The 27,665-nt window shown below is 42.2% G+C and overlaps 2 protein-coding genes across 2 annotated transcripts; one reads left to right on the top strand and one right to left on the bottom strand.

The window, feature by feature from the left end:
* The first annotated feature begins 93 nt into the window (after positions 1–93).
* Positions 94–20,817, top strand: hid1.L (HID1 domain containing L homeolog). Its single transcript, XM_041576249.1, has 19 exons — positions 94–304; positions 5,876–6,025; positions 6,170–6,340; positions 6,898–7,014; positions 7,173–7,279; positions 7,999–8,118; positions 8,278–8,500; positions 8,582–8,638; positions 9,272–9,412; positions 12,515–12,605; positions 12,739–12,890; positions 13,117–13,195; positions 14,278–14,442; positions 16,058–16,285; positions 16,587–16,720; positions 16,819–16,884; positions 17,618–17,709; positions 19,661–19,819; positions 20,438–20,817. The coding sequence occupies exons 1-19, from the start codon at positions 239–241 to the stop codon at positions 20,499–20,501; spliced, it is 2,382 nt and encodes a 793-aa protein (XP_041432183.1). The 5' UTR covers positions 94–238; the 3' UTR covers positions 20,502–20,817.
* Positions 20,818–21,706: 889 nt separating this feature from the next.
* On the bottom strand, positions 21,707–26,564 carry otop3.L (otopetrin 3 L homeolog). Its single transcript, XM_041576926.1, has 6 exons — positions 25,542–26,564; positions 25,280–25,416; positions 24,562–24,620; positions 23,950–24,059; positions 22,523–23,550; positions 21,707–22,043 (listed from the first exon to the last, which is right to left on the bottom strand). The coding sequence occupies exons 1-6, from the start codon at positions 25,915–25,917 to the stop codon at positions 21,873–21,875; spliced, it is 1,881 nt and encodes a 626-aa protein (XP_041432860.1). The 5' UTR covers positions 25,918–26,564; the 3' UTR covers positions 21,707–21,872.
* Positions 26,565–27,665: the final 1,101 nt, after the last annotated feature.

Raw genomic sequence — 27,665 nt, 5'->3', positions numbered from 1 at the left:
ACTTCCTGTAACTTTGAGGGCGGGGCCTGCAAAGCAAAGGAGGCGTGGTTTTACTCCTGATGTTGGTGACTGAGAGGCGTGGAATCCGTGGGCGTGTTTGCAGACGTTCAGTAGGAGGGATTACCGTGGGTGATTGACGGATCCGGTTCTCCAGCTGTTTCAGGAGGATTTAATCCTTCCTGAACGGGTGTGGAGGGAGTGAACGGGCTAGGAGGTCAAGGTTCCAGTCGGTACCGGGATGGGGAACGCGGACACGAAGCTGAACTTCAGAAAGGCCGTGATCCAGTTGACAACCAAGACTCAGGTACCTGCTGCACCGCCCAGCACCTTGTGGCACGTCATATATATGTATGTATAGGTGCTCTCATAGGACTGTGTACTGGGGCTGGTTATACAGGGGTACTAATAGGATCTGTATACTGGGGTCTGATTCTACAGGGGTACTAATAGCATCTGTATACTTGGGGCTGGTTATACAGGGGTACTAATAGATCTGTATACTGGGGGCTGGTTATACAGGGGTACTGACAGGGCCGTGTACTGGGGTCTGGTTATATAGGGGTACTAATTGGATCTGTATGGGGTCTGATTCTACAGGGGTACTAATAGGATCTGTATACTTGGAGCTGGTTATACAGGGGTACTAATAGGATCTGTATACTTGGAGCTGGTTATACAGGGGTACTAATAGGATCTGTATACTTGGAGCTGGTTATACAGATGCCCTGATAGGGTCTATGTATTGGGGGACTGGGCAGTTGAACTCATAGAGTCTGTGTACTGGAGACTGGTTATGAAGGTGCATGGATAGGGTCTGTGTATTGGGGGGCTGCTTATGCAGGTGCACTCATAGGATGTATGTACTGGGGGCTTTTTATACAGGTGCACTCATAGGGTTTATGTACGGGGGGGGGTCTGGCTATACAGGTGTACTGATAGGGTCTATGTTCTAGGTAGGTTGGCTACAATAATAGGGTCTATGAACTGGGGCTCTGGCTGTACAGGTGCATTGATAGGGTACATGAGGTTTGCTTATATAGGTGCAAATGCAAAGATAGGGTTTATAGATTGGAGGGCATGTGATGCAGGTTCTTTGATAGGTTGTACATACTGGGGTGCTGGCAAAACAGGCGCACTAATAGGCTCTGTGGATTGGGGGGCTGGCTATACAGGTGTACTCACAAGCACTCCTTTTTTTGTCTGCTGTTTAGTGGTGCTTTCCTGGATGTCTGGCTGAACATCACCACAAACAGTATCAGAGAATAATAGGATCAACACTCACATGAAAATTCTGGCACAGGGCCTTTTATTTTAAGCAACAGACTGGCTTGAAAAGATAAGGTGCCAGGATTTTCATGTGAGTGCTGTCCTCTTGTTCATTTATACAGGTGCTGTGATAGGGTCTGTGTACAGGGGGTGCTGTCCAGGTTCTGATAGGATATAATTCCTTGGGGGGGGTCCGACAGGTATATATGTACTGGGGATAGGACAGGTACACTGATAGGGTCTATATAGTGGGGGTGGCTATACAGGTGCACTTACAAGACATTTGCAGAGACTAATTATATTAATACTAGAAATAATTAGAAGAAGAATAACCAATAATAACACGTAGGGTGATATAAGGACAGATCTTCCAATCTCTGGACACAGAGGGCTTGTGCATAGTTTAGAAATACTTAACAGAGAAGGGGATTTGTTTCTGCTATACACCCGCAATTGGAATTTATATCCCTGTTACACCTGTCTAAACCAGTCTTACAATGGGAGACCAGTTCCTTAGTACACATGATTAGGCAGATTTCCTACTAGTGATAATAGTGGTTTAGGTTTTCACCAGTTCTAGGACAATCTAAAGAAGGAGAAATGTTTCCCTGTTACACATGTCTACAACAGTTTCCTGTGTGTGTGTGTGTTTGCTAGGTTTCCTTGTTAAACCATCACCTATGCTTCAATTTACACACATTTAGGGCAGCTTTCTGTCTAGGCCAGTCACCGCAGGGCATATTTATTTGTCCTCTATGGGCCTTTATTTGCGGTTGCAGTTTCTCTGATAGGCCAGTATTAGGCTGGAGTATTGGGAGAAGTGCTTGTGTATTACACCTGTCTACACCGTTCTTATGCTGAGGCTGTAACTTTTTGTTAGGACTTTATTGGTCAGTGTCATGTTGTGGGGAAATCTTCTTTTTTTTATGTTTGTCTACACCAGTATGATTTTGGTGGGTACATTTATCTTTTTCATCCATTTAGGCAATTTTCATGTTTGTGGGCAGGTTTCCCCAGTAACACCTGTGCAGGTACCTTTTCATCCCTGGTGGGGGGGGGAGGCCATTGTTAAGATTCTTGGCAGGTTCCCTGTGACACCTGTGTAGGCCATTGTCATTCTTGGGGAGCAGATTTTTCTGTAACACATATGTAGGCTATTGTCATGTTGGGGGGCAGGTTTCCCTGTAATACCTATGTAGGCCATTGTCATGCTGGGGGTCAGATTTCCCTGTTACATTTGTGTAGGCCATTGTCATTCTGGGGGCAGGTTTCCCTGTAAAGATAGCCATAGACTCAAAGATCCGCTCGATTGGCGACATCGCCAAACGAGCGGATCTTTCCCCGATATGCCACTAACGGCATGGCTATATCGGGGGTAATTCCAACATTCGGCCGTATGGCCAAACGATCAAATTACGATGCGCCAAGGGGCTCCGACGGGTCGGTCGGTTAAAGATCAAACCTTCCCGATCGATATCGTGGCCAGATATCGATCGGGAAGACCCATCGGAAGCCCCCATACACGGGCAGATAAGCTGTCAAATCGGTCCAAACGACAGATATCGTCAGCTTTATCTGCCCGTATATGGCCACCTTAACACATATGTAGGCCATTGTCATGCTGGGGGTCAGATTTCCCTGTGACACCTTTGTAGGCCATTCTCATTCTGGGGGGCAGATTTCCCTGAAACACCTATGTAGGCCATTGTCATGATGGGGGCAGATTTCCCTGTGACGTTTGTGTAGCCCATTGTCATTCTGGGGGTCAGATTTCCCTGTAACACATATGTAGGCCATTGTCATCCTGGGGGTCAGATTTCCCTGTTACATTTGTGTAGGCCATTGTCATTCTAGGGGTCAGATTTCCCTGCAACACCTATGTAGGCCATTGTCATTCTTGGGGGGTAGATTTCCCCGTAACACCTATGTAGGCCATTGTCACGATGGGGGGCAGATTTCCCTGAGACATTTGTGTAGGCCATTGTCATTCTCGGGGGCAGATTTTCCTATAACACATATGTAGGCCATTGTCATGCTGGGGGTCAGATTTCCCTGTGACACCTTTGTAGGCCATTGTCATTCTTGGGGGGCAGATTTCCCCGTAACACCTATGTAGGCCATTGTCACGATGGGGGGCAGATTTCCCTGAGACATTTGTGTAGGCCATTGTCATTCTAGGGGTCAGATTTCCCTATAACGCATATGTAGGCCATTGTCATGCTGGGGGTCAGATTTCCCTGTGACATTTGTGTAGCCCATTATCATTCTTGGGGTCAGATTTCCCTGTAACACATATGTAGGCCATTGTCATTCTGGGGGTCAGATTTCCCTGTAACACATATGTAGGCCATTGTCATGCTGGGGGGCAGGTTTCCCTGCAACACCTATGTAGGCCATTGTCATTCTTGGGGGTTAGATTTCCCCGTAACACCTATGTAGGCCATTGTCATGATGGGGGGCAGATTTCCCTGTGACATTTGTGTAGGCCATTGTCATTCTGGGGGGCAAATTTCCCTATAACACATATGTAGGCCATTGTCATGATGGGGGTCAGATTTCCCTGTGACTTTTGTGTAGACCATTGTCATTCTAGAGGTCAGTTTTCCTTGTAACACATATGTAGGCCATTACCTTGCTGGGTGGCAGGTTTCCCTGAAACACCTATGTAAGACATTTTCATGCTGGGGGATAAAAAGGTCTCTGTTTAGAAAATATGGTTAGTGATAAGATTCATCTGATGTTTCTCTGGTCAGTCCTGTGCAGATCTCGGAAAATCAGTACAAGTATGGGATCCGTCACCCAGAAAGCCATTATCCAGAAAGTCTGAATGACGGAAAGGCCGTCTCCCATGGACTCCATTTTAACTAAATAATCCAAATATTTTAAATTGATTTCATTTTTCTCTGTAAGAATAAAACCGTACCTTGTACTGGATCTAAACTAAGATATAATTAGACCTTATTGGAAACAAAATTAGCCTATTGGGTTTATTTATTGTTTACACTTTTTCCTAGTAGTTATCCAAATTATGGAAAGATCCCTTATCTGGAAAACCCCAGGTCCCAAGTATTCTGGATGAATTGACCAGCAGGTGGAGCTTTTGCAACACATTCAGTATAATAGCAATTTAAAAACCGCTAATCTTTTTAAAACTAGAAAAAAAAAATAATGTTAATGGCAAAAGTGCTAAGAAGCACTATCTGAGCAATATTACCAATAATTTATTTGAGGGATTAATCCTCTAAATCTGGAGCAGGGTCAGGTCTTCTAGTATATATTTAGGTTGGTGGGGCAAGATTTCCATGTGATATATCAATAGGTCCAATTTTATCCAGGCATGTCCTATGTAGGTTTGTGCAGCTTCTGTATAACAACTCAAGGTCGTTTTCATGGTTGAGCTAAACATACCATGGGGGTCAGGTTTCTGTGTTACAGCATAGCGAAATGCAATTTTGAGTGAAATCGTCATATTTTTCCCCCCTGCAATGTCGTTTTTTTCCCCCAGAATTCCAGTGTCCTTGACTCATTTGTGCTGCAGCTACTGTAATTGTGTGCTATTCGCCATAATGAATGCAGCTGCGTTTGCTACTTGTCACCAATTGGGTGCACTTGTGCCAAATACTATAAAGGTCTGTCTACCTACATCAATTGTGGTGCTCTGCGTGCGAATGACGTGTTCGCCCTATTTTTTTCAGTGCAACTGAATTGCTCCAAATTGATGCAGGGTGCTGATGGGACCCTGGCGCTACCTGCCTGGTTCAGAGGTGGTGGTAGCTTCAAGGTTCTCCCTGCGTCAATAGGTGCAGCATCGCTCAATTCGGAATGGAGCCGAGCGCAACTATACAGAAGTGAAAGGAGCACTTTTTGGCAACCAGAACGGCACTTGTGGACGTACATGTGCCCTCTTGTGTTGAAGGACAGGATTAGCAGTTATACATGTCCCAATTCGATATATATCAGGCCCATATTTCCTGCTACTTCTGTTTTTGACTCAAGGTGAGGAGAGGTTTCAGGAACAAAATTTTGACTCAAGGTGAGGAGAGGTTTCAGGAACAAAATATGTTCTTTCCTAGAGAAGTGGATTATTACTTTTCCTAAGCAATGTACCATTGGTTCTGCTGGTTGCCCACAGAAAGCAGATCCCCTTTGTATTGTGTGCACAGACGGACACAGTTAATTCACAATCGCAGGCACCTGTACAAGGTGTGCAGTTACAGGTTCTTTTATAGCTGGACATAGAAATAGTTTATTCCTTTGTACTCTCCATAATAGACAAAGGGCAGTGTGGAGAATGGGACAATACAGTATAGATTTCTGTGTGAGAGCAGTGTAATAACTGTAATGAATCTGTATATTATGTACTATTATGTATTACCATGGATGATAATTGCATTTTCTCTCTCCATCTTTCTCTCTTCTCCCCAAATTACCCCTCACTCGCCCAACTTCTCTCCATCTTTTCCCTCAAATCTCCAACTTTATTCTTCCTACCCAACTTCTCCTTGACTCTCCAACATCATCTTCCTAACCCACTACTACTTCTTAACTCTACCCCTTTTCTTGTTTATTAATTTCTTTATTCTTACACCTTATCCTGATTGCCCTGCAGCCTGTGGAAGCCACAGATGATGTGTTCTGGGACCAGTTCTGGTCTGACTCCTCCACCTCGGTGCAGGACGTGTTTGCACTGATCCCAGCAGCAGAGATCCGAGCAGTGCGTGAAGAATCTCCGTCAAACCTTGCAACGCTCTGCTACAAGGTGGGGAATTGAATTTGATGAGTGTTGTGGTCCATGTAAATTTGGAAACAGCAACTTAGCACATTAATGTCCTTAACAGTTTGGAATTGTCGAAGGGCTCCCTGGTCTTCTATGGAGCAGCTGCTGATATAACTGTTTCTGCAGGCGGTGGAGAAGCTTGTTGCGGGTGCGGACAGTGGGTGCCATACAGACAAGCAGAAGCAGGTGGTTTTGAATTGTGCTCGTCTGCTGACCCGTGTACTGCCGTATATATTTGAAGATCCAGATTGGAGAGGATTCTTTTGGTCTTCAGTTCCTGGAGCAGGACGTAGCCAGGTCATTCACTGATCCTTCTGATGTCCAGTAATGTCCTTTATATTCTTGTGCCTGTAGGGGCTCTTGCTCTGACCTACTTGCATCATCAAGGGGTTTCTCTGAGCTCTCCCCATAGCTCTAGTTTAGCCCTTTACTGCATTCTAGGGTTCTAACCTGTTCTAGCTAGTTATCTAGTGCCTGTTCTTTCCTATAGTCCTTCATCTGGAAAAACTCTCTCTGGTGTCATTCTATATAACATGTCAACAACATGCTCTCTTTTTTGACCTACTGATTCCAGAGCCCTTGTACTTCCTCTGCCCAGAGAATGGCTAGGCTTGGCCACTTCCCTTATGACATAACCTAGGGCCTGCCAGGGCTCTGCTTGGTCCCAGGCCTGATAACTCTTTTCTTTTTAGCACCCTTTGGCCTACACTTTGTGTGATAAAGCCTTGTGTCATTTGGAAAGTAGCAGCAGCTTCCTGACAACTCTATACCTTACACTCCTCCCTATTGTCTTTCTCTGGCTGAGTAGTTTTTGCATTGATCCCCAAGATAACCTGTTGTGCTTCTTTTTTTAGGAAGATGAAGAGGAAGAGGATAGTTCAAGGCCCTTGGCAGAGTCTCTACTCCTGGCAATAGCAGATCTTCTTTTCTGTCCAGACTTCACAGTTCAGAGTCACAGGAAAAGTGGAACAGTAAGAAAACTTTTATTAAATTGTGCATAAATGATACAAATACAATCTGTAAGGACCCAAAACTATTCCTAACTATTCCTCTATTGCAGCTGGTCATATTTGTTAATGTCATATCAATAATTTTTAATGGAAATGTTTCATGGTTTTTGCTTTCCCAGGATACTACAGAGGATATCCATACACTGGACAGCTGTGAATACATCTGGGAGGCTGGTGTTGGCTTTGCTCACTCCCCACCACTTAACCAGACACATGACCTCAACAGGTAAGTAAGAGACCACACCTGTCCTATACATGTGCAGGGCTCAGCCTTGACATACATCTATCCTGTGTAAGTCCATCGTAAATTCCTGTGTCAATAAGCTGAAAGGAGGTGCAAATTTGATACACACTTGATTAATATACTCCACTTATAAATAAGATATCTTAAAGAGGCAGTATACCCTCCTTTTCAACATGAGCTTAATGAGTAGGGCTTGTGCTGAAGTCACATGTTACTTCCTGGTTCAAATCAATCCAAATCAGCAATCCTCTGTATGAATAAAGCCAGTGGGAGCCTGTTAGGCTTTAAAATAATGAGCAGCTTATTATACAGTGGCTGCTCTGTCAACTGTTGATTTGTTCTGATTGTGCCTGTTGGGACAGGATGTAGAACGTGACTTTACTTTCATTTTTTAGATTTTGCTCTGTTTAATCCAAGAAATAAAAAAAAAAAAAAATCCTAATGAAATAGGCAAAATGCAAGTACAAGCCCTATCCATTGCTGAACAAGGAGATATACAATGTGCATAAATAAAGTAGAGTTTGCCTCCATTTCATGCTAATACTTTTCATACAGTAGTTGCTAAAATATGGTGGTGGGGGTTGCAAAGATATTGTGAAAAGGAGGGATTCCTACTGAAGGAAGGAATGATGTGGGATATTTGAGGGAAATAAGTAACGGGGGAACTCAATTATAGTCCTCCTTTTTTTTTTTTCTTTCAGGACTGAACTGCTGAAGCTGTTACTGACATGTTTCTCCGAGGCCATGTACCTGCCACCTTCCTCTGAGAGCAGCAACACAGCTAATCCCTGGGTGCAGTTCTTCTGCTCCACAGAGAACAGGTAAAGGCATAGAGATGGGCAACAGTTAGCTGTTATTTAGTATCCCAATCTCTCTTCTCTTCTCACTCTCTTTTTTTATTTTTAGAGTTTATTTATTGTGTTCTGTGTTTTTTGTTTCCTCGTTTCCTTTATCTCCTTTTTTCCCCACACCTCCTACAGACACGCTCTCCCTCTTTTTACCTCACTCCTGAATGTGGTGTGTGCCTATGACCCTGTTGGTTATGGGATCCCCTATAACCACCTGTTGTTCTGGGATTCGCGGGAACCGTTGGTCGAGGTCTCTGCTCAGCTGCTCATTGTCACGTTGGATTCTGATTCTACAGTGACTACTAGCCCCAGCATGGACGGTACCACCACCAGCACCGCGATGGACGAGACAGAGGTGAATCACCAGAGTTTATGAGAAGCCCCTGTTATGCCAAGTTCTCTGTAAGACCTGATCACTTACTGTGTTTCCTTGCAGAACCCAACACCTGACAACCTGTTTGTCAACTATCTTTCTCGGATCCACCGTGAGGAGGTAGGAAAAATAACATTCTGGATACTGTCTAATATAGGGGGGACCCGTCACCCAAAAAAGTTATTCCAAATCCTATTTTGTCACATTAGTCAAGCAAAATAAACTTTAATTACACTGTAGAAATTATTTGAATCTTGTTTCCTTCAGTCTGGGAATTCATAATTATAACAAGCAGGCAGAAGCCATTTTGTGGACACTGTTATTAAGACAAGTCTTGTATCATCTCAGAATCTTGTTTGTGCACCAGAATGGGGGACCTGATGTCCATTCCCATGCCCTGGCTACACAATTAAATGGTGAAGAGAACGGGGGAATGTGCGGGGGAAGAGACATCTAGGAAGTGCTGAATGGAAAGTGAAAGTAATTGTCTGCCCGCCTCTATATCTAAGGCATAGAGGAGGGGTAGACAATGTTTGAGTGACAGCTGAGAATTTTTAAATGCGCTTACAACCACTATGAATGCTTTAATAAAAAATAGAAATTGGATTTCATGTTTTATTTGAAAAGGACATATATTATACAGCTTTTTGTGTCTTGGTGACAGGTCCACTTTAGTAAGCAGTGTGTCTGTGAGGTGCTCGGGTCAAGTGTTCACTTGCAAACTAGCAGTCTCTTTCCATTTTTTTCTCCTAGGATTTCCAGTTTATTCTAAAGGGCCAGGCCAGACTGCTTCTCAACCCTCTCAATCAGACTTACCTGCCAAACTCCACCAAAAAAATTAATTTCCACCAGGAATTACTTGTTCTCTTCTGGAAGCTCTGTGACTACAACAAGGTGACAAGATATTGCTGTTTCTCTCCCATTCTTTGTCCTTGTTTCCTTGCATTTTTAACAAACACATGCATTCATGCTTGGGGATAGACAAGGACTTCAATACTTACTCCATTTGCCAGTTGAGTACCCCTATATCCAGATATTTGTGATCTGTCAGTTTTTACCATCTTGGGTGGGTAGGCTGATTGTCCCTACCTATTATAGTGTAATGCTCTTATCCAAGTGTGTTGCCAAATTGTACAGTATCCAACCAATCACCTTGTGGTTATCTCCGATATCCAGAAAATCAGCCTGTCTGCCTTAAGAGGTTTCAGTGTATATTCTTTTTTCGCTCAAGCCAAGTTTATCAGGGATCACATATACATACAGTCAGCATTTCCAAATACACAAGAATTGCAGATAATAAAATACATTTTATAAGTACATAAGGTGAGGTCATCAGCCATCATTTGCAATTGCCTATCACAATATTACATTGTTTGGGGCTTAAAATCCCTTCCACTATCAACACGCTATTGTAGTGTCTAGTCACAACTGGCAGCTTCCCCTTTCTGGGATATGTCCTTCTCTGGTAAGGATGATCTTTTCCTTGTTACCAACTGAGGTGACTGCCTGGTGCCAGTGGTTAATGGCGGGTGGGGAGCTGCTTTTCCAGTTAAATGTGATTTGTCGCCTAGCCTGGAACAGTGCCCTGGACATTGACTGACTGTTCTTTCGGAGTGTATTCCCCAATGCCTATGCGCAAAAGACATAGACCAGGGTCTAAAGGCAGATTTGTGCCTACTATCTTGGACAGATGTGGTAGGATTTCTTCCCAATACTTCCACAGTTGAGAGCATTGCCACATTGTATGCAGCAGGGTGGCATGTTGTGATACGCATCTTAAGCATATGGACAAAACATTGGGGAACATTTATTTAGCCTTTCTCTGGTATAGTAAGCTCTATGTAACATATACAGTTGCAGCAGTCTGTCATTATAGTTGTATTATACATGTTTTGAGGCTTTTAGGGCCTCAACCCACTGACTATCCGTTAAGTAGCGTAGGTCCCTTTCCCACGCCTCCCTTCTCTTAACCGGGTTATTCCTGACCAATGATTCCTGTATTTTTTTGTATATTCCGGAGAGGAGACCTGTTTGATTTGGTTTCTGGAGGGTTACTATGAGTTTAGAAGTAGCTATCCTAATAGGTTTCGCTTTGTTTTGCCTGAGCAGGGCACTTCTAATTTGCTGGTAAGTTAACCATTGAGTATTGGGTATATTAAATTGTGATTTTATTTCGGCAAATGGTTTTGGGGAGTTATTTGACCATACATCTGCTATGCTTTTTATACCTTTGCTTATCCAGCATTTAATGGGGGCTATACGGGCCAAGTGTGGAAATTTGGCGTTGCCCCATAGAGGTCAAACTGCTCAAAGGCTATCAGCTCATGAGTTTTTTCCAGGGCCCTTCTCTGCGTCTGCAAGATAGGATTTTGCATTCGATCGTTAGTCCCTAATATTGCACCCCATGGGAAATCAGTGGTACTAGCTGCTCCACTCCACAACTTCTGTAGTGGTTTTGTTGTAGCATTGTAACCAAATGGGTAAATTGGGCAGCCAGAAAGTAATGCAGCATATTAGGTAAGGCCATCCCTCCTTCATCTTTTGGTTTAGTGAGGGTCTGGAAGCCTAATCCAGGTCTGGATTTCCCCCAAATAAATTTCTTATTTATAGATTCAAAGGTTTTTGCGGGCACCCATACGGGGGAGTGCCATAGTGGGTACAGGATCTTGGGCATGGCTAGCATCTTGATTAGCTGTATCCGCCCAACAGGACCAAGGGGCAGATGCTCCCAGACTTTTGTTTTTTCTATCAGCCAATTTATCTGTTTATCGATATTGTTGTTACAATACTGATGAAGGTCTCTGGTTATCTCTATTCCTAAGTATGTGAATTTGTCAACAATGGGCATTGCTGTGCTTCCTTCTTAATTCTCCTCTCCCAGCGGGTCGACCAGGAATAAAACTGATTTCATAGGGCTTACCCTAAGGTCGGAAAGTTCCCCAAACAGGTTGGTTATCTCCAGGAGGCATAATAGAGAGGGTCCTCTGTCCCCTAAGTATACCAGAGTGTCATCAGCATATAGCTGTTTTTTTTTCTCTCTAGGTTTTGTATTTTGAACCCAACTATGCCATCCAACTGCCGGATAGCCTGCGCAAAGGGTTCAATAGCTAAGGTGAAGAGCAAAGGGGACAAGGGACACCCCTGCCTGGTTCCCCTTGCTAGAGAGAACGATGTCATCAGCGTAGAGTTAACCTTAAGTGAGGCTCGGGGGGAGTGATATAACAGTTTGACAGGCTTTGAAACCTTGGGCCTATCCCAAAGTTACCGAGCACTCTCCAAAGATAAGGCCACTCAACTGTGTCAAAGGCTTTTGCTATGTCTAGAACAGCTATGGCCCTCTGTCCTGCATTTTTGTGTTCAGTGGTTAGATTAACAAACAACCTTCTAGTATTGAGTACTTCTGTTTTTCCTGGTATGAACCCTGTCTGGTCGGGGCTGACTATTATGGTGACAACTTTGCCAAGCCTTTTGGCCAGTATTTTGGCGAGGATCTTAACATCGGCCATCAGGAGTGCTGCCTAGACAGACGAGCTAGCATTTTACCTGCTCTTTCCCCTTGTTCGTATATTTGTGTTTTGGTAAACAGTTGCTTTCTCTGGGCTTTTTGTGTCATGTACTGGCTATATTCCTGCTGTTTGAGCTTAAGGGCTGAGAGGTTCTCCTCAGTGGGTTGTAGGGCCGCTTGCTGTTGGGTGGCAACTACCTCGCTCTCTAGGCTACTTTGTCTCATAAAACTTTGCTTCTTAAATGCGTCAATCTCTGCCCCCAACTGTCCTCTGAGATATGCCTTGAAGGCATCCCATACTATCAGGGGATCAGCTGACCCTTTGTTAATATCAAAGAATTCCTGAATTGTGGCTTCCAGTGCAGTTTTATTATATAGGATATTTAGCCACTGCTGTGTATATTCTAATGTTCACTGCAGGGAAATGTGACATGTGATGCTGTAACTGACTTTTTTTTACCACTCACTGTCTTTATTTTTCACTTTTGCAGAAATTCCTTTTCTTTGTACTGAAGAGCAGCGATGTCCTGGACATTCTAGTTCCCATTCTCTTCTTCCTGAATGATGCACGGGCAGATCAGTGTAGGTTTAACTCAGTCTTCCTTCTCTTAACATGTTGGCTGCTCTTCTTGATATCACTAATTTCCCTGCTTCCTTACTGTCTTTTCTCAAATTCGACTACTGTGTCACTATGTACTCTCTCTCCTCCCCCCAGCTCGTGTCGGCCTAATGCACATAGGGGTGTTCATCCTCTTGCTGCTTAGCGGAGAGAGGAATTTTGGGGTTCGCTTAAACAAGCCGTACTCTGTGCGTGTTCCGATGGATATCCCAGTGTTCACAGGGACGCATGCTGATCTCCTTATTGTGGTAAGTGCCCCCTTCTTCCATATTTCATTGTGCTGTATATCTTTGTCATCTGCAGGCTTCTCAAAACTCACTGTGCTTGTGTTGTTTTTCACTACACCCAGCACTATACTTCTGTTTTGCAGTTCTACAAGTTGTAGGTTCAGATGCCATGCCTAGTTGATGTACTGTACCAATCTAAAGCAAAGAACAACTCTTTCTTATCTTACTCTATCTTTCTTATCCACAGGTATTCCACAAGATTATCACCAGTGGGCACCAGAGACTGCAGCCTTTATATGACTGTCTCCTAACCATCATTGTGAATGGTACATACCTAATGCAAGGGGTTGAAAATGGCATATTTAAATTTAAATTGAAAAATGAAAGGATTGCTCAGCAGGTGGAGCTGTAGGACATCTAGAAGTATTCTAGACAGGGAGATCTAACTTTGCTTATCAAAACCCAGATATTTTTGTAGAACTCTTTGCTTTGCAAATTCGATACCAATATTTAACATAAATATGGTGTATACTCCCTTTATACTTGCATATACAGTACACTGAGATTAAGGGTTTCTAACAATCCCCCCCCTCCCCTGAAGGGGTCCAAAGTAGAATGTGAGTCAGTTTTTGTGATCCTGTAATTGGTTTAAAATGAATTATGTAACTCATAACTCCTGTTCATTGTAGGAAGTATTTTGTGATCCTGTAATTGGTTTAAAATGAATTATGTAACTCATAACTCCTGTTCATTGTAGGAAGTATTTTCTATGTATTAAGCAGTATGATGTGGAGCCATTATTGGGTACAGATCCCTATTATAGGAATATAGTAATAGGAGTTTTCCCTGAGGTGTATAACTCAGCCTGCAGTCTTGTGCCTTCTGTGGCCACAGAACTCATCAGTGACTTCTAATATCCTTATAATTTACAGTAGAGGTTACATTATCCCTTATAATACGAGTGATACATTTCCCTGTATAACCCAGGGCTGCCTTGTGCCTTTATATGGTCACAGAACTCCTCAGTGACTTCTAATATCCTTATCATTTACAGTAGGGGGTACATTATTCCTTATAATACATAAGTGATACATTTCCCTGTATAACTTGGGCTGCAGCCTTGTGCCTTTATATGGTCACAGAACTCCTCAGTGACTTCTAATATCCTTATAATTTACAGTAGGGAGTACATTAACCCCTATAATACAATAGTAATACTCCAGAGTAATACTCCTTGTGGAATAGTGTGTCTGATTGTAAGTTGTATTATTGTATTAAACAGTAATAGTCTTGATTGTACTCATGAATTGCACTGCAGTTGTCTTTCCTCCATAAATTTTTACTTAATGCTTTCTCTTGCCATTTTATTTCAGTCTGCTACACTTACCTGTTTTTGTTCTGTTGGCAGTCTCCCCATACTTGAAGTCCCTGTCTATGGTGGCCTCTAACAAGCTGCTGCACCTACTGGAAGCTTTCTCCAGCACATGGTTTCTCTTCTCATCTCCACAGAATCATCATCTTGTGTTCTTTCTGCTTGAAGTGTTTAACAACATAATCCAGTACCAGTTTGATGGTCAGTGATACCCTCAGCGTATTTATTTTCCCCTAAATATGAAATGTTAGTTCTGGAACCGTCTCTTCCCTGTACTGACCTTCCTCATTTTAGCCTTCATGTAAAGTATCCCTTTCTCCTCTTACAGTGGTGTGAAAAACTATTTGCCCCCTTCCTGATTTCTTATTCTTTTGCATGTTTGTCACACAAAATGTTTCTGATCATCAAACACATTTAACTATTAGTCAAAGATAACACAAGTAAACACAAGTAAACACAAAATGCAGTTTTTAAATGAGGGTTTTTATTATTTAGGGAGAAAAGAAATCCAAACCTGTGTGAAAAAGTAATTGCCCCCTGAACCTAATAACTGGTTGGGCCACCCTTAGCAGAAATAACTGCAATCAAGCGTTTGCGATAACTTGCAACGAGTCTTTTACAGCACTCTGGAGGAATTTTGGCCCACTCATCTTTGCAGAATTGTTGTAATTCAGCTTTATTTGAGGGTTTTCTAGCATGAACCGCCTTTTTAAGGTCATGCCACAACATCTCAATAGGATTCAGGTCAGGACTTTGACTAGGCCACTCCAAAGTCTTCATTTTGTTTTTCTTCAGCCATTCAGAGGTGGATTTGCTGGTGTGTTTTGGGTCATTGTCCTGCTGCAGCACCCAAGATCGCTTCAGCTTGAGTTGACGAACAGATGGCCGGATATTCTCCTTCAGGATTTTTTGGTAGACAGTAGAATTCATGGTTCCATCTATCACAGCAAGTCTTCCAGGTCCTGAAGCAGCAAAACAACCACAGACCATCACACTACCACAACCATATTTTACTGTTGGTATGATGTTCTCTGAAATGCTGTGTTACTTTTACGCCAGATGTAATGGGACGCGCACCTTCCAAAAAGTTCAACTTTTGTCTCGTCGGTCCACAAGGTATTTTCCCAAAAGTCTTGGCAAACATTGAGATGTTTTTTAGCAAAATTGAGACGAGCCTTAATGTTATTTTTGCTTAAAAGTGGTTTGCGCCTTGGAAATCTGCCATGCAGGCCGTTTTTGCCCAGTCTCTTTCTTATGGTGGAGTCGTGAACACTGACCTTAATTGAGGCAAGTGAGGCCTGCAGTTCTTTAGATGTTGTCCTGGGGTCTTTTGCGGCCTCTCGGATGAGTTGTCTCTGCGCTCTTGGGGTAATTTTGGTCGGCCGGCCACTCCTGGGAAGGTTCACCACTGTTCCATGTTTTTGCCATTTGTGGATAATGGCTCTCACTGTGGTTCGCTGGAGTCCCAAAGCTTTAGAAATGGCTTTATAACCTTTGAAATTGAACTCAGGTGTGATAAACCACAGTTAAGTTATTTTTTAACAAGGGGGGCAATCACTTTTTCACACAGGCCCATGTAGATTTGGAGTTTTTTTTCTCCCCTAATAACGTAAACCTTCATTTAAAAACTGCATTTTGTGTTCAATTATGTTATCTTTGACTAATAGTTAACGGTTTTTGATGATCAGAAACATTTGAGTGTGACAAACATGAAAAAGAATAAGAAATCAGGAAGGGGGCAAATAGTTTTTCACACCACTGTACTTGTGTAACTGCCACCCCTATTTCTTCTTCACCCTACCATTTTCTCCTTCAGGAAATTCAAGTATGGTTTATGCTATCATCCGCAAGAGAGCTGTCTTTCACCTGCTTGCAAACCTCCCCTCGGACACTTCTTCCATACAGCGTGCCCTGCAACGCAAGAAGAAACCAGTTGAGCCCATCTCCCGCACTAACTCCCAAGATGGAGCTTCCATGGAAGGTTCCCGCCCTGCTGCCCCTGCTGAACCTGGCACGCTAAAAGTTAGTCTGGTGGCCACCCCTGGTGAGTCTGTGTGTGCACCTGGAGCATGTAAATGTAGCACCTGTCCATTTTTAGTAGCTGTCATTTTACTGGTTCTCTGGGCCTGCTATGTCCCATCTTCTGCAAAGTAAATAGCTGAGCAAATAAGTCACTGACCAGTCCCAAAACAATGACTAAACGGTGGGTAAAGATCAGCCCACAAGAAGGAAGTTCTGCCCTCTGCTTCCTCCCCAAGTAATAGGTGTGTGTAACAGTATTAAAGGAAATAATTTATGAACTAAGATTTTGAATTCCCATAACATCACTTTCCCCCCTCCATCAGGAATTGAGAAACTGACCGAAAAATCCCAGGTTTCGGAGGATGGTACTTTACGAGCATTGGATCCTGAAGTTCCTTTGTCTCCAGGAGAAGTCAGCCCTTCCCATCCACAGAGTGACACAGAGTCCCATAGTGGGGTGTGTGGTTGGTCTAACTGGAATTATTGCATTTGCATGGCCCATTCCAGGTCTCTGTTGCACTACCCCTAACCTCTGATTGTGATTGGTTCTTGTAGGAAAGTGTGCAGAACAGGCGGCGCTCCAGTTGCTCTTTATCTCAATGGAATCCAACAACAGACTGGGTAAGAGGGGTGCTTTGGTATTGTGGCTATAGACAGAGATGCCAGCTGTCCATAATGGTGACATAGATCTAGTAACATAAGAGCCATGAACACACTGTGTATAATATGTCCTTCTAGACATAACTTGTATATCATTGAGTGCAAGAGGGGACCAGATAGCAAGGAAGCTGCACCATTACTACTTGGCATAACTCTGCTGGAATCATTCCACACCTTCCTTCTCACTAGGCACCCACAGACCTGCATAATCCTTAAATCCCTAACTGCTAGAAGCTTACTTAAACATATCTGCAGAATGAGCCATGGCATCCTCTAAAACCATATATATATATATATATATATATATATATATATATATATATATATATATATATATATATATATATATATATATATATATATATTGACATATAACTAGATAGGTGCACTCAGATAGCCATGGTGATGCCTAGGTGCTGGAAAAAGAAAGGAGGAGTGTGAGAGCACACAGACACTGCATTTCTGCATTCAGGTACCAGCAAAAGCACTCTTCCTTGTGATTTAACTATCCTGCTGATTTCTGCCTATACTATTTAACATTGTCATTGCATTATGGCTCACAAAGGCTCAAATAACCTTTAATTTTACATATTCCAAATACCCTCCACCATTGTGCACTTCTAAGCCTACTTCAGTGTTAGACATGCGTTGGATAGATTATGTATGGTGATTTCATTGCTATTTTTCCCCACAGGTCATGTCCTGGAAAGTCAAGTTGCCCCTTCAGACCATTATGCGGCTCCTACAGGTCCTTGTGCCACAAGTGGAAAAGATTTGCATCGACAAGTGAGAGCATTGTTAGGGCTTAGGGTCTGAACAATATAGAAATATATATATATATATATATATATATATATATATATATATATAGAATATATATATATAGAAATATATATATATATATATATATATATATAGAAATATATATATAGAAATATATATATATATATATATATATATATATATATATATATATATATATATAGAAATATATATATATATATATAGAAATATATATATATATATATATATATATATATATATATATATAGAAATATATATATATATATATATATATATATATATATATATATATATATATATATATATATATATATAGAAATATATATATATATATATATATATATATATATATATAGAAATATATATATATAATATATATATATATAATATATATATATATATATATAATATATATATATATATATACCATTGTGGTGTATGTATCTACTTTTCCCAAAATACACATTGCTTGGAAAACACTGTTTCCAATACTCCTTGTTGAGTGTCTTATTTGACTCTCATTCATCTAGGCATTTAACTCTTTTCTGGCCTTGGCCCAGAAATATAACAATATGTGACTACCGTACTCAGCTATTCAGGCACCCAGGAGTACAGAGCGTGGGTGAGAGAGGGCGTTTAATAAATGTATGTAAAACCGGTAACCATTTTCTATGTGTTCAGGGGGTGAGAGTTTTTTACTTTGGGACCTGGAATCTCTGGTTTACCTCCAATGGTTGTTTAACTAGACGTAGAAGCTGTTGTTTCAGCTGCTTCTCCCTGTATATATTTTGCAACCTAATAGCCTACACTGGATGCTGCTGAATGAATAGCAGTAAAAGTTAGTGGGGGAACATGTGTTTGTCAATGTACAACCAGCAGATGACTACATTTGTGTGCTGTTTATATACACCATAAGAATCCGCCATGTTGAGTCCCAACTATGTAAGCCGCCATCCTTTTGTACCACCAGCAGGTGTCAAGCGAGAACCGTTCGTGTGTATGCTCCTTGTGTATTGCCTAGTCTGTACAGATTAAAGGGGTGGTTCACCTTTACGTTAACTTTTACTATGTTTCTAACAACTTTTCAGTTGTACTTCCTTTTTTCTTTATAGTTTTCGAACTATTTGCGTTCTCCTAAATCATTCCAGCTTCCAAATGGGGGGTTACTTGACCCATCTATAAACAAATGCTCTGGAAGGTTACACGTGTATTACTTCTTCTTCTTCTTTTACTGATCTTTCTATCCAGGCCCTCTCCTATTCATATTCCAGTACACAATTTTTTTTGCTGATTTCTGTATTGTGCATGCACCCAGCATCAATAGGCACAGGGGTGTCTGGGAAAGCTTGAAAAGATGGCAGCGCAGCACTCGAGGGGCAAAATACCCCAGACAAGCTCAGCCTGGGCTAGGATGTAAGCGACTAGAATCACTAGGAGGGTACCTTACAACTTGCCTCCCCCAGGGATTCTTGTGAAGGGGCAGCATATTCTCAGACTGATATATCACAGAAGCCACATAGAATTGTCTTTCTTTCATGTTGTGGGAAAATATAATTTGTTGTTGTTCCTGAGAGCAATGTGTGCTTAGCAGGGACTTAATGGGGGAAATCATGTTACATTGCTGATGGTGTTTTGGTATACACTATACATGTTCCCTCAGCAGTGCTTTGTTGGATAATGTTTCTGAGCAAAAAGGATTATATACTGTACATTAAATGTGACAGAGGAAAGTAACTCTTAATTTAAACAAATTTGGTTACATCCCAATAATGGGGCCTCCGGAAAATATACAGAATTATTGCTAAATAATTCTCATTTTTATTTGAGACTGGCCTTACCACCCACATTACAGATGTGTTGGGATTTGTTCTCTCTGATCTGATGCTGTATGGCACCTGTATTTTCTGTCTCTTATTTTGTCTGTCTCCTACAGGGGGCTGACTGATGAATCGGAAATCCTGAAGTTCTTGCAGCATGGCACTTTGGTGGGGCTCCTGCCAGTCCCACACCCAATCCTGATCCGCAAATATCAAGCCAATGCCGGCACTGCCATGTGGTTTCGCACTTACATGTGGGGAGTCATCTATCTGAGGTGAGCCAAGTCATATTTGGGTGTAAATCTGGCATTGGAAGGAGGTGAAGTGTAGGAGACGGCTGTGTTTTTGCAGTCAACCATGGACAGCAAACAGTTTAATTATATACACAAGCTTAGCCGTGCTTGTAACATGCATTCTAGGCGCACGACTCATGCTCAGCAGGTCCCTGGGGAAAAAGGTTAGGGAAACCCAGTAAAATAATACACCTGCACACATTTGGATGCTTCTTACAATATCCAAGTGTGCTCTGTACAGTTAAAATTATATTTCCCACACATTATCATACACCTGAGCTTTATCCCACATATAAAGTGTAGTGCCCCATGGGTGATTTGGACACAATGCACTTTGAACATGTTTAGGGCCAACTATTGAGTTTTGTAACCTGTGGGCTGTATGGGGTGCTAAAGGGAAGGGGGCCTCTAGACTGGTGATTATCTTTTTATATATATACACTTTACACAGCACACAATCGTCCCTCCATTATGCATTGAAGGGAAGTTATTTTAGCTTTGGACTGTATTTCAAGCAGGGGTAGAGTTGTATTATACAGACTTTATACACTGCTTTATACACAAGCTAATGAATGTGGATTTTCTTGTTTTGTTTTGTAGAAACATGGACCCCCCTATTTGGTATGACACAGACGTCAAGTTGTTTGAGATTCAGAGAGTTTAGTCTTTAGCGCCAAAACATGTGTCAGTCTGTATCCCACAAACCGGGTCTCATACACTGGATTCCCTCACCAGCGTCCCTGATGCCCCCCACATCCCCTTTCAGATCGCCCAACCTGTTACAGCTCTTTCCCAGCTCCTCATTTAACGCTATATATTTTTTTAATGTTCTATGTTATGATCAATCACAAATCTTCCCTCACCCCTATCCTACTGTGTATCCGCCCTTAGTGGTGGAAACCCTTTTTGTGATGATCTGTGTACCACTACAAGTCTCTCTACAATCATGTGTAAACTATTAAATTATATGAATAAATCTATAGCTAGAAACCGCTTGTTTATTGAGCAAGGTTAATGACTGTACACAGTTGAGGTCCGGTACAGTCCTTGCTCTAGAAAGCCATCCGTTACATGTTCCGATAAATACCAGGCTTCAAGATGAATTGTGTTATTGACTTAATATATTATACAGTAAGTTTTTGCCTGTGTGTGTACCTGAATGCATCCAGTGGGAAGATGGGTTCAGGGATAGGGTGGAGAGGGAATTGGGGTATTAACTGATCTTTTTAGTTATTTTGCATCTCTGGTGGGACACAATGCTGGGCTTGAATTCTCTGTTATTTGCCTTTCAAAAATTGGTGTTTGCAGTAGGGATGCACCGTATCCACTATTTTGGATTCGGCCGAACCCCCGAATCCTTCGTGAAAAGATTCGGCCAAATACCGAACCGAAGCCGGGTGGGAAGAGGAAAACCTTTATTACTTCCTCGTTTTGTGACAAAAAGTCACACGATTTCCCTCCCTGCCCCTAATTTGCATATGCGGATTCGGTTCAGCCTGGCAGAAGGATTCCTCCGAATCCTGCTGAAAAAGGCAGAATCCTGGTCGAATTCCGAACCGCATCCTGGTGCATCCCTAGTTTGCAGTTGTCAGATGCTTCAGCTCAAAGCAGACAAACATCCTTTGTAGAGGAATAATATGTCTCTATTTCTGTTACGTTTCTCTTTATTGTTGGATGGCCAAACGAAAGTTGTGCATGGGTCACACTCTTCTGTTTCTGTAGTTTGGACAGTAAATCTCTTATGAAACTCTCCTTTCATTGTTACCACCCATCCCCAAAACATTGGGAGCACTACACAAATGTGTTGCTTGTCTCTCTCTGCTCCCAGTATTTCTAAGGTGAGCACATCTCCCAGTACTCGAGGTTTCTATTAATGAGCTGGTACCTCCCTCCTGTTTCTTTTGACAACCTTAGCAACAAATTACACACATATACACACACACACAAATATGTATTGTTTATTATCAGATTCATATTTACAAACCCCCCAGCCACTGTATTTCAGAAAGATGGGGGATCAGGGAGGGTTGTCATCTCATGCATGGAGATAGACTTCCAGTAGGATTCCCAGACTGTGCATTCTGTAGAAGACGGACAATGGCAGTCCAACATTGAGGATGGATAACCATACGCCAGATCCGTAAAGTTGCCGCTCCAAGCCATTCATAAACAAAGGATGTGCTCCAAAGGCTCCCATTATCCAGCACTGCAGAAACAAGATGGAGACCTATTACAATGCTGTATCTGCATTCTGTATAAATGTTCTAATGTTTGGGATACAGTGACCGAAACAGCATTCTAGGTGAATGGGACTGTAGGGTGTGCAACATTCAAGTGTCCAATTGAGAACTTAAAGCATTGTGATGTGTTAAACTATTGTAATATTATTACATAAAACAAGGCAATAACTATATGAGCTTCTGTAACCCAATTAGATGTTTACTTCAATTATTTATATGTGCTGCATGCCATTTAAAGCTCACTGCAGATTGGCTGCTTAAAGCTAAATCTTATTTTGGCTGTATTTGTGCAAATCTGTGTAGGCTTTCCTAGCAAACTATATAAAAATATGGTACACCCCATTTGGCAGTGTTCATTCTTGACCAATCACACACAATTGCTGGTGAACAGAAATTCTGTTGACCAAAAAGGTTGTTAAAAAGCTGACCACACAAGCAGACTTACCATGAAATTAGAGATTATTAGGAACATTGCAGTCTCCTTCACCACCCTTCGGCCTAGACTCAGATGCCCAGTATCCTCTGTGCTGGAAAGCGACACACAGCCAATCTCTTTTACTGACGTACAGCGGGAGGATTTCTCAAGTTGTTCTGGGCTCTCTTTCTCTTCCTCTTGGATCCCCCTCATGGACTCAATAATGAACATTGTCTGAGACAAATACTGGAGGATCAGGAGCAGGGAGTTTGAGAAGTTCAGGATACTCATCATGGTCCATGGATTGGTGACCACTGTGGCTATTATTGAAAAGTACGAGATGCCAAGCTGGCCCACGGCTGAAATAAACAGCAGGGTTACATCCAATCTACGGGTGTAGTTTTTCGAAGTCTTTTTGGTGTTTCCTTGACTACGGTCTAGTTTCTCTTCCTGTTCCAGCTCATTGCCTGTCCTCTGTGCCTGGTCCTGTTTTGTACAGTGAAATTGTTCCATGCTATATCTTTTTGTTTTCTTTTTCCCCTTGCTACTTTGATAGTGCCCTGAGCTATAGTTATTGTTTTGTATTTGACTTCCAATATCTTCCATTTGAAGCCAGTCCTGGTCACTCTTGTTGATTTTCTCTTGACCCCTCTTTTCCTTCTCTCTGAGGCTGTAGGCCAGGATCCCCGCTACACTGCAGATTATCATGGGAGGCAGTATAATGACTTTGTAGCAGTAATACATTAGAAATGATATAGAAGACACCGACCCAGAAGATGCCTCAATCTGATACTGGACAAAGAAACAGATCCCAACCAGAAGAAAAACCCCCCCAATCACAGGTCCATATATTATTCCACGCAGCTGGAATTTAGCCTGGTAAGGTTTGGAATGAAGCCTTTCTCTTCTTCCAACATTTTTCCACATAATAAAGAGCATTGAAGCACAGATCAGGCTGTACTCAATATTGAAGGGATACAAGGTCACATATCCCTGCTTAAAGGTCCAGCACATGGAAGAAACGGGGCACTGACACTGTGACATATTTTCTTCTTGATCTGAGTAATAAAGAGAGGACACGGCATCAGATGTGGGTTTTCACACTCTGGATTAACAGAATGCTAATTTGCATAACAGATTTTAGAGGTGCTGGTTGAGTATTTATCTGTGACTCTATATTCCCGATTAAAAATCTTCTAAGAATTCTTAGAATCTGACCAAGCCTCACAAATACGGATCTAAATTTAAAGATAACTCCTGGGAACAAAGCTTGATGTTCTCATTCATCCTAGCTTTTTGGCGTGCTTGTGTTTCTTTAAAGAAGTACCTTAGCACTGGCCTACCAAACATTATGGTGAGGTTTTGTAAGACAAATCTGGTACGTGGCAATAGTTTTAGGTGTGTTGTTGGATCAGACCAATATGAAGAGCTTTGGGATGTGAGGTGGAATGTCCTACCTTGTGTTGTGTTTGCTTGTAAGATTGCCAGATCTTGCTCCAGAGAGTCATCAATTACTGCTGTAAGCCACAGCAGCATATCTGTGGCCAGTGTCAACATGATGCCGTACCTAGAATGGGTCAATGCGAGAAAAGCAGAAACTTTTACCATCTGCTCAGTCTATTTTCTCCTACTTATTTTTATCACTCCCTCAATCTCTGATGAATTTTACCATCTCCCAGTCATCCACAATCTTAAGGGCTCTTACTCATGAGCGTTTTTACCTGCGCTCCCCTGCGTTCTGTTTTTCGGCGTTCAGCCGCAGGGGAGCGCAGGAATAGACGCATTTCATTATTTCAAATGGGGCTGTACTCACACAGGCGCGTGTAGGCGACGAAGGCAGGAAAAATGCAGCATGTTGCGTCTCAACCTGCGTTCGGCGCCTACACGCGCCTGTGTGAGTACAGCCCCATTTGAAATAATGAAATGCGTCTATTCCTGCGCTCCCCTGCGGCTGAACGCCGAAAAACGGAACGCAGGGGAGCGCAGGTAAAAACGCTCATGAGTAAGATCCCTTATCTTATTCCACATGTCTTCTCAAGCTCCATGCTTTCATGTGCCATTAGACTTACCTGGTAACATTGTGCTGCACCTGAATACAATCCTTGCAGGAAACCGATAGCATAATGGTCTGTAGAAGAGACGTACAATTATAGAGAACCTACTGAATCTCATGATCTATATCTGCTAGTGAACTTACAACTTCATCCAAGTCCCATCCTGAGTGTTCTAGTTGATGGACTGATTCAAGGTAAATTCAATGAAGCATCGTGCTGTATTTTAAGTTGTCTCTTTTTTTAAGTGTTAAAACCACTCAAACTTCTAAACCAGGAATGAGCAGGGCCATTTGCAACAGGAGACTGCATCATACTTCCAGATGTTAACATAGCATAGCATAACATCTGTGATAGAGAAGCTGGGTTAAAGCTTCCAGTTCCAGGAGCAAATAACATGGAGCCAGCTTATTCAGATCAGGTGCTACTCCCTTCAGAGGATTCCCTTGCATTTTAATTGGGGGGCTGGCCCAGCAGAGTTGGGAAAAAATTGTAGTCCTGTGAATTTGTAGCACTGAAGAAACTACTATACAGAGAGCTAGAATCTCAGCCATAAAGCAGGACAGGACTGCTGCTTACAATGGGTATCAAATAGGATCTGTGCCACTGTTACAGAATGCATGGTATAAAACAGTATATTATGATATAGACAATTAAATTCAGACCCAGTTTCCCAAGACAACAGAAGAAATTAATGACTACCTAACATGTAATTTTAGGAACCTTTGCTTCTTACCTGGACAATGATAAACAGTATCTGCATGCAGTTGAAGATGATAGGCGTTGGAAATGTGCAGTTTTGCAGGAGCACGAAGTGGCCAATCTTAAAGAAGGACAGCAGGATACTGCATATACCAAAAGGGGCAAGGAAGGCTGCGGAGTGATTGACAAGGAATCAGACATAGAGATGGTGACAGAAGGCAAAATTTCAGCTGTAATTCAAAATACTTCTTCTTAGAAACAACACATCTATGTAAGGATATTTACTCCCAACTGACCTTTTAGCCATGGAGCCCCTGCATTGTAGTCCTTGTGTCGTGCAGTATAATTTATCCTCCTGACATACAGTAGGTGGTACAGTGACCAGATTGAGCTGAACAACATGAGGATGCAAAGGAAGATTTGTGAGTCTCCTTCTGGCACATAATAGTTACTCAGTGCCACACTGGTAGCCAGAGCTCCTCCCATAAACATGAGATTCATGCCAAAGAGACCCGAGAACAATCTGCTTGTTTTTTTTGCCCGTCTGTGTAGAGTTATGGGTGACATACAGTGACGATGAAGCCATGAACTCTCATAATTCATCCCCGGGGCATCGAGGTCCATATACTGGTTTCTACATGTTGCTTGTTCATCTAGATGGGAGATGCACATAAAAACACAGCATGTTGAGGTGAGGCAATGAGAGAACCATATTCTCTAATCCCACACTGACAGGTGGTACCAGAGTACTGGCTTTCATGTATAAATGTCCTTGTTTTGGGCAGAGATTAATTCAACTCATGTAAGGGTACCAAAGATGCCCCAATTTTGTATAGTGTTATAATGGAAATAACCTCACCGTGTGTTAGGAACTCCCTGGTGTAGAAACAAGGATCTTCTAGTGGATACAGGTCACTGCTCATCCAGGTTGAGACACTGGGGTTGTAACCCCCTGGGTTATCAATGCCTTTTCCTATGTTTGTATTCCCTGGCCCACACCCTCAATCCAGCTTCAGGTTCAGTTCTAATTAAAGGGATATTTTGGTCTACCACCTCCAACAACCTGTGTTAGATCATAAATCTTATACTGTGATCACGCTCCTGTTCCCCAGTTCCTAGTATCTTGTATTCCTGCATCCCGAAGTCCGTGGGGCAGATTTACGAAAGGGCGAAGTGATTAACATTAGCAAAAATTCGCCAGCGTTATATCATTTCGTTAGTAGTGTAACTTCGCTAGCGAAGAAGATAGACACTAGTGGTAATTCACTCCATTACGCCTGGCGAAGTTGCGCTCTGGCAAAGGGACGTTACTTCGCAAATTCACTAAATGCGGATTTTACTGAACGTTACCTCTTGCACTAGACTTGCCTTCGACCAGGCGTACTGCAATAGAGTGGATAGGACTTCTTCAAAAAATAGTTGAAACTACACACTGGGCTCATGTGTAGGGCAATATAACAACTCTATTTTATTAAAGTTTCCCGGGCTTGTGTAATGTAATGTATTGGCTGCAACATATACGTCCAACACTAGCTTAGCTTTTCTTCGCTTGCCACAGTAACGCTACTGCAACTTCGCCAGCGTTCAGCGCCCTGGATGCAACTTTGATTTTAGAGAATTAGCATTGTCCTGGCAAATCTACGCCTGTTGCGATGTAAGCGAAGCGGATGCTAGCTCAAATTCAGCACTTAGTGAATCTGCCCCCTTGTCTATTTGAATCTTGTAAATCTGTTGCTGCTAGGGTTACTACCTGGCCTGTATTTTACTGGCCTGGCTGGTAAAAATGTTGCTTGATGCCAATGTTATTTATAGGGAAAAACCATAAAAATATAGGAAGGCTGGTACTTTTTTCAGAAAAGGTGGCAACCCTAAATACTGCCCTGCAGGACTCTACTGAGAATCAAAGTAAACCCTGGCTTTTTAAGTACACAGAGGCCCAAACAGCCCCCAAAGTTCCACTAAATAGTGACTTAATATGATATCTGACAGCAGCCCCCCTGGCATTTGCCAGAATACACAGATTGCAAGTCTAGGCCTGATGCTCTGTTCTTGTTTCCCATTATCTGACTCCCTGCTTTTTGTCTTTTATTGGATTTTTGCCTTGTCTGCAGAGTTTCACGGACTCAGACTTGCAGCAGGATCCACATTACCCGAGCAACCATGCATTGATTTGAGTAAGAGACTGGAATATGAGTAGGAGAGGAGCTGAATAGAAACATGAGCAATAAAAAGTAGCAATAACAATACATTTGTAGTCTTACAGAGCATTTGTTTTATAGATGGGGTCAATGACCCTCATTTGAAAGCTGGAAAGAGTCAAAATAAAAAGGCAATAAGTCAAAAACGTGTTTCTTAGAATTGGCTATTCTATAACATACTAAAAGTTAACATAATGGCAAACCAACCCCAAATGGTTACAC

This window comes from Xenopus laevis, chromosome 9_10L (assembly GCF_017654675.1).
Source record: "Xenopus laevis strain J_2021 chromosome 9_10L, Xenopus_laevis_v10.1, whole genome shotgun sequence".
Lineage (NCBI taxonomy): Eukaryota > Metazoa > Chordata > Amphibia > Anura > Pipidae > Xenopus > Xenopus laevis.
The sequence above is the reverse complement of the archived record's forward strand: the minus strand, read 5'-3'. Positions and strand labels throughout refer to the sequence as shown.

Excerpts from the sequence above, each read along its gene's own strand:
- hid1.L (XM_041576249.1), top strand. The coding sequence starts at position 239 with ATGGGGAACGCGGACACGAAGCTGAACTTCAGAAAGGCCGTGATCCAG. Across the intron at positions 13,196-14,277 it reads CCTAACCATCATTGTGAATG|TCTCCCCATACTTGAAGTCC; the intron begins GTACATACCTAA and ends TTCTGTTGGCAG. Across the intron at positions 16,286-16,586 it reads TAGTCTGGTGGCCACCCCTG|GAATTGAGAAACTGACCGAA; the intron begins GTGAGTCTGTGT and ends CCCCTCCATCAG.
- otop3.L (XM_041576926.1), bottom strand. The coding sequence starts at position 25,917 with ATGTGCATCTCCCATCTAGATGAACAAGCAACATGTAGAAACCAGTAT. Across the intron at positions 25,417-25,541 it reads AGGGGCTCCATGGCTAAAAG|CCTTCCTTGCCCCTTTTGGT; the intron begins GTCAGTTGGGAG and ends ATCACTCCGCAG. Across the intron at positions 24,060-24,561 it reads GTGCAGCACAATGTTACCAG|GTACGGCATCATGTTGACAC; the intron begins GTAAGTCTAATG and ends GACCCATTCTAG.